Below are 5,108 nucleotides of genomic sequence, written 5' to 3'. Positions count from 1 at the left end.
AGGAATTTAAAAGCAAGCTACAGATTCAGCTCCTATAAACCAAGCTTCTACCGTTTTGAATGCAAAATTTCCACTGCAATGAAATCGAGATTTAAAAATATTTCCCTCCCACCCAGTTGTATTTTAAATCTTGGAGCCTAGAATTCATATCTCTTGTATTTTAAATCTTGGAGACCAGAATTCATAGCTCTTGAGAATTCATTGTTCTTGAGATTTTTATATATGATATTGCCAGCATACCTCCATTTGCAAAAGTATCCTAAACAATTTCTTAATTCATAGCTCTTGAGATTTCTATATATGATATTGCCAGCATACCTCCATTTGCAAAAGTATCCTAAACAATTTCTTAATAGGGCCTTCAACATTACACTGACGCTTTCATGCTTTGGTATGTATTTCTAGCCTACAATACCAGCATTTGGTTGGTAGTCAAGAGACACCCTTTCTCCATACAGGGCTGTGTACCGCATGTCTATGAGACAAGGAAAGATTTTAGCATTTCCTGCTATCAACACGGGTCTGCACAAACAACCGCTAAAGGATTCATTTCACCAATAATCTTTTCATACACATGGCTAATAGATGATATTTCAAGCAATGAACACTCATGCAGAATGCATGCCACAAAAACTTTGCATCATTCTAAAGACTTACACCAGTGCAGATATGTGCACCAGTACCATATCTGCTGCATAACAACCATGGGCTGAGGGTTCCTACAAGTTGCTCCATCCACCAGTACCGGTCAATGTCAGTCATTTCGCATGTGCCACAACAATGAAGAAAGACATTTTCCAACTCAATTAACCCAAGGTGCAGCATTACTAGCATAAGGGAACTGTTACAAAGCCCAAATGCAAGTACATGCGTGCAGGCTTGATGCATGCATTCACAAAGCTTAGCTGCATGTAAACCTAGTGATAGATACAGTCAGCGAGCCCTTGCCCAGGTGGCTATCACATTGCGCAGCCCAGAGGCATGGGTTCGAGCCCCAGCAGAGCCCTCCAAGAAGCACAGGGATGGGAACAGCAGTAAAATTACGAAGCAGTCCAAAATGCGTGATGGCAGAATATCTCTGCCACAGCTTCAACTAAATGCAAAAATTTCTTGAACTATACCAATAGAAGTTCATGTAGTTTCAAAGAATCCACATGCCATCTTGACTCCATAGAGAGTGTACTCACAAATCAACTCCATCAAGCATAGCATAGACTGCATGCTATGACACCCTGACTCATGTCATCAGCGACCCAGAGTAGGTGCACGTTCATGAATAAAGATATGTCACCTTAGTGGAGAAATCTTCATTGCTAGACCATCGAGCTCAGTGTCAACCACTTCTCAGTAGCTAGCCATGATGAACGGTAGCACTAAAGAGAGAACACACACACACACACACACACACACACACACACACCACACATGTAGCTTGTTGGGCGAATCGCACTGCTCTTGGTACTACAATCCTGGACAAGTTATAGTTTAGAAGTATGGCCTATCTCCAAAAAAAAAAAATAGCTTGTGTTTTTGATATAATCAATCATACATCAAAATAAATGCTTTCAACCTCCAGTGTACTACATTGATCTATAGGCTATTCCATCCCCTCAGCTTTAAAAAGTGAATTCTTCTCGATACTTTCGGTTTGGACTTTGTTGACCAGCATTAAACCTTCAATTTGAAAAAAAGGTCTCTACATTGTGTAACCATCTCATGTATTCGCGATGCTCTTTCACCGACAGGTAATCCAGTACGTAAGTAGCAACTTTCGGAGAAAGACCTCTTGCTTTCAAGAGGTCATGGAAAGCTCGTTGCAGATTTTCATCTAGTTCACTGAAAGAAGAACAAGATGATACTCATAAATAGTGTTGAGTACAATCCATGTGATTACTATTCATCACTACAACAAACACAACTAGGACGGGTACTTCAAAGTTGATTAGAGAGACTGAAAACATACTCAAAATCTGGACCCTCGTATGGCTGTGGCCCTTTGTCATCGTCAGCCTTTTGAGATGAATCCTCATTCAAAAAGGCAACTGAATCAATCCCCACCTCATCAGCTCCGCGCACATAGGTGCACTCAAGCTCCAAAGCTGGCATTGGTGCCTCTTTGGTAATGGTAACGTTAAGATGGAGAACTTCCACTGGCTTGCCCTGTGAAGGGGTTGCAGGATCATCCTCATTCTCATCATTCTCATTCTGGTTCTCATCTGAATTTTCTTCTTCATCAGCATCTGGATACTGGCTCTCCACAATGCAGGTCACGGCAATTTGCTCATTTCCAAGAGTTCTTCTCAAAATGACTTCCTCTGTCCCAGGCTTATCTGACAGCTCAAAAGGGCCAGCAGAGCCCTTCAAGGAGCCTTGCTGTAAAGAATAACATTAGAAATGTATAAGAAGGTATGATTGCAGGGAGTCACCAACAATATCAGAAGAGCTTAAATGGTTCACCACAGGCCTCCCTTAAATATGTATGCCCACGCACATGAAACGCACACACACAGAGATGTGTGTCAAGACATGATTGATAACCGGGTCGACACTAAATGTGTACACTCTGGCATCTGTGTGTATGTATGGGTGGTGCAAGCGCACCCACGATTGTGCACCCTGTACCGGCTGTATCACCGGACAAACGGCAATGTCTGAGGCAAGACTAGCATAACTACAACCACTCTACAATAACATCAGAAGCAAATACCTACGGCCACTGCAGCACCTGGCACAACGTACGACAGTTTGTAGCATGAGGCAAAGCGACAGCACGACGGTCTCACAATCACAAGGAAAAAATGGACGGGATTCGTAAACCACAGAGCTACATCAACTAAATGAACAGAGGCATGAGCATGAAGAGAAAATCTGATACATAACATGGAGACAGATGCAGGGGAGGGAGAGAGAAGAGAAGAGGTTTACCTTGTTGGCTTCTTCATGGAGCTCGTGTTCGATCTCGGACTTGAGGACCTCCACCAGGTAACTGTCGGCGGCGCTGCTGCGCGTGGCGTAACTGAGGCGCTGCTGCAGGAGGCCAACAGAGGGCCCGCGGATCGCCCCATGGGTGGCGCCATGGTGATAATGATGGTGGGCAGCTGCCCGGCCGGCTTGGGCATGCCAGCGTCCAAACGAAAAGGCGACCCTACGCAGAAGCTGGCGTGCAGACATCTCTCTTTTTGCTCTTAACAGCACTGAGGGGGATACACAAGGGGTTTAGGGTTTTTGCAATGGGGTATTAAAACCCTTTGCCCTAATGCTTTTAGCAGCATTGGTTTGTAAAATAAAATAAATCAAAACCATACGATACTCAAGTTAAAGCTTTTGCAAATGTAGCAGCTCTGAAGCCTTTCAGAGGGCATCAAAGCCCTTCAAAATTTCACCCTTCAAGGCCCTGCCTAAAATAATACACAATTAAAAATTATAAAAAATGTATTTTTGAAACAACAATAAAAATATGATTTATTTCTCTATAAATCTCTCTCTCTCTCTCTCTCCTTCAAAATTTCACCCTTCAAGGCCCTGCCTAAAATAATACACAATTAAAAATTATAAAAAATGTATTTTTGAAACAACAATAAAAATATGATTTATTTCTCTATAAATCTCTCTCTCTCTCTCTCTCTCTCTCTCTCTCTCTCTCTCCATTAATCTTCCTCCTCTTCCTCCGTTAATGATTCAAAAGCATAGAAATTTTGCTTGAATTTTTCTCTTCTCACTCAAACCTACATATTCATTGTGCTCAATCGTCCACGTTATACGAACAATGGGTTTGTAAGTGTGGCAGTCCACCATCTTCTCAATTCTCAAGATATGTTCAAGATGCAGTATCATTTCTATATGGGGAAAGCAGAATATCTTCTCACACATTTCAAATTTCATAAAAACATTCATTTGTACTTACGAATGTTGTCTACCAAATCAAATCTACATTTGTATACCCAGGCACCTTTACTTGTACTCCAGCCTCGTAGAAAAGTCCATAATGTACTATGACTTTATGTACTTGAGTATCCTCTTAGCCGCATCTAAGAAGCCATAGCAATGACTACTGTCACACTCACCATCCTAGCACCCAAGCTAAATGTCTTGTGTTCAAGCCAAGAGCTTATCTTAGCCTTGCCAAATCATGTGTCATTGGACCTTGCCTTAGAGTCGCAATTGTTACTTCCCGATGTGGTTGATACGCTCGCTTGTTTGCCAAGGGTGCGTCTATTTAGCGAGCCAAGAGCAGTGAGCATAGAGCAGTGAGTAGAAATAAAGTCCTTGTGAAAGTGAGCAAGTAGGGGCATGGTATGATGTTAAGCGAGCATGTAATGTTAAAGAGAAGAGTGAAACCATAGTGCAACTCTATGATGAACAGAACAGAGAAGACTAAAAAAGTTTAAAAATGACTATTGCAAATAAAGCATTTTCAAATGAATGGTGCGGATATAAAAAATCACTACAAAACTCATACTACTTGGCTCGCTAAAAAGACGTTGAATTGGTCATTGAGCTACTAATAGAAACAAACTATTGTTGCAACCACATGGAAACCACAGCGACCAGAGAGCATAGAAATCAAGCCATTAAGATGCACACCAATTTTAATAGCCATACCACTGACACAACAATATAATACTCTTTAGAAACCATAACCATAGGATTTAAAAATTTTATAATCCAAATAAAAATTGTCCAACAATCAGCTACATGCTATTGTAAAAAACATTCAGAAGCATAACATCCATCAAAACATTACTTCCAATAGTCCCACAAAAATGATTGTCTCAATTAAAAAAAAGACTATCTCTAATGGCATTTTGATGTAGACATGTGATCCTCATAACTGCAAGAGACACAAAGAAAAGAAAATAAGCTTTATCAATACAAAATTATTCTCTACTAACATATTTATCTTTTCAACATGCATACCTTTGCTGAGTATGGTTCTAACAGGTGATCATAGATCCGCTCATCCTTGTCTAACATTATGACATTGCGATCCATAAATGCTGCCACTAGCCCAAGAGTTCCAGTGCCAGCAAACAAATCCAAAATCGTGTCCCCAGGACGACTGAAGATAGAGACGATGTATTTGCTAAGCCGCTGACCTCTCTGACAAC

At 41.1% G+C, this 5,108-nt stretch overlaps 1 protein-coding gene across 1 annotated transcript; it reads right to left on the bottom strand.

The window, feature by feature from the left end:
- Nucleotides 1–1,459: 1,459 nt before the first annotated feature.
- LOC147622958 (uncharacterized protein At2g39795, mitochondrial-like) lies at nucleotides 1,460–3,249 on the bottom strand. The gene is made up of 3 exons (XM_086822570.1): nucleotides 2,926–3,249; nucleotides 1,964–2,373; nucleotides 1,460–1,836 (listed from the first exon to the last, which is right to left on the bottom strand). Exons 1-3 carry the CDS (start codon nucleotides 3,169–3,171, stop codon nucleotides 1,677–1,679), a joined length of 816 nt encoding a protein of 271 aa, XP_086678696.1. The 5' UTR covers nucleotides 3,172–3,249; the 3' UTR covers nucleotides 1,460–1,676.
- Between the last annotated feature and the right edge of the window lie 1,859 nt (nucleotides 3,250–5,108).

Source organism: Cibotium barometz, chromosome 28 (assembly GCF_041138505.1).
Source record: "Cibotium barometz isolate CiBa-2024 chromosome 28, ASM4113850v1, whole genome shotgun sequence".
Lineage (NCBI taxonomy): Eukaryota > Viridiplantae > Streptophyta > Polypodiopsida > Cyatheales > Cibotiaceae > Cibotium > Cibotium barometz.
Note: the sequence above shows the minus strand (reverse complement) of the source record. Positions and strands in the feature narration are given on the sequence as shown.

Coding starts and splice junctions, on each gene's coding strand:
- LOC147622958 (XM_086822570.1), bottom strand. CDS start 3,171: ATGTCTGCACGCCAGCTTCTGCGTAGGGTCGCCTTTTCGTTTGGACGC. Junction 2,374..2,925: donor TCCATGAAGAAGCCAACAAG/GTAAACCTCTTC, acceptor TATTCTTTACAG/CAAGGCTCCTTGAAGGGCTC. Junction 1,837..1,963: donor TACGAGGGTCCAGATTTTGA/GTATGTTTTCAG, acceptor TTCTTCTTTCAG/TGAACTAGATGAAAATCTGC.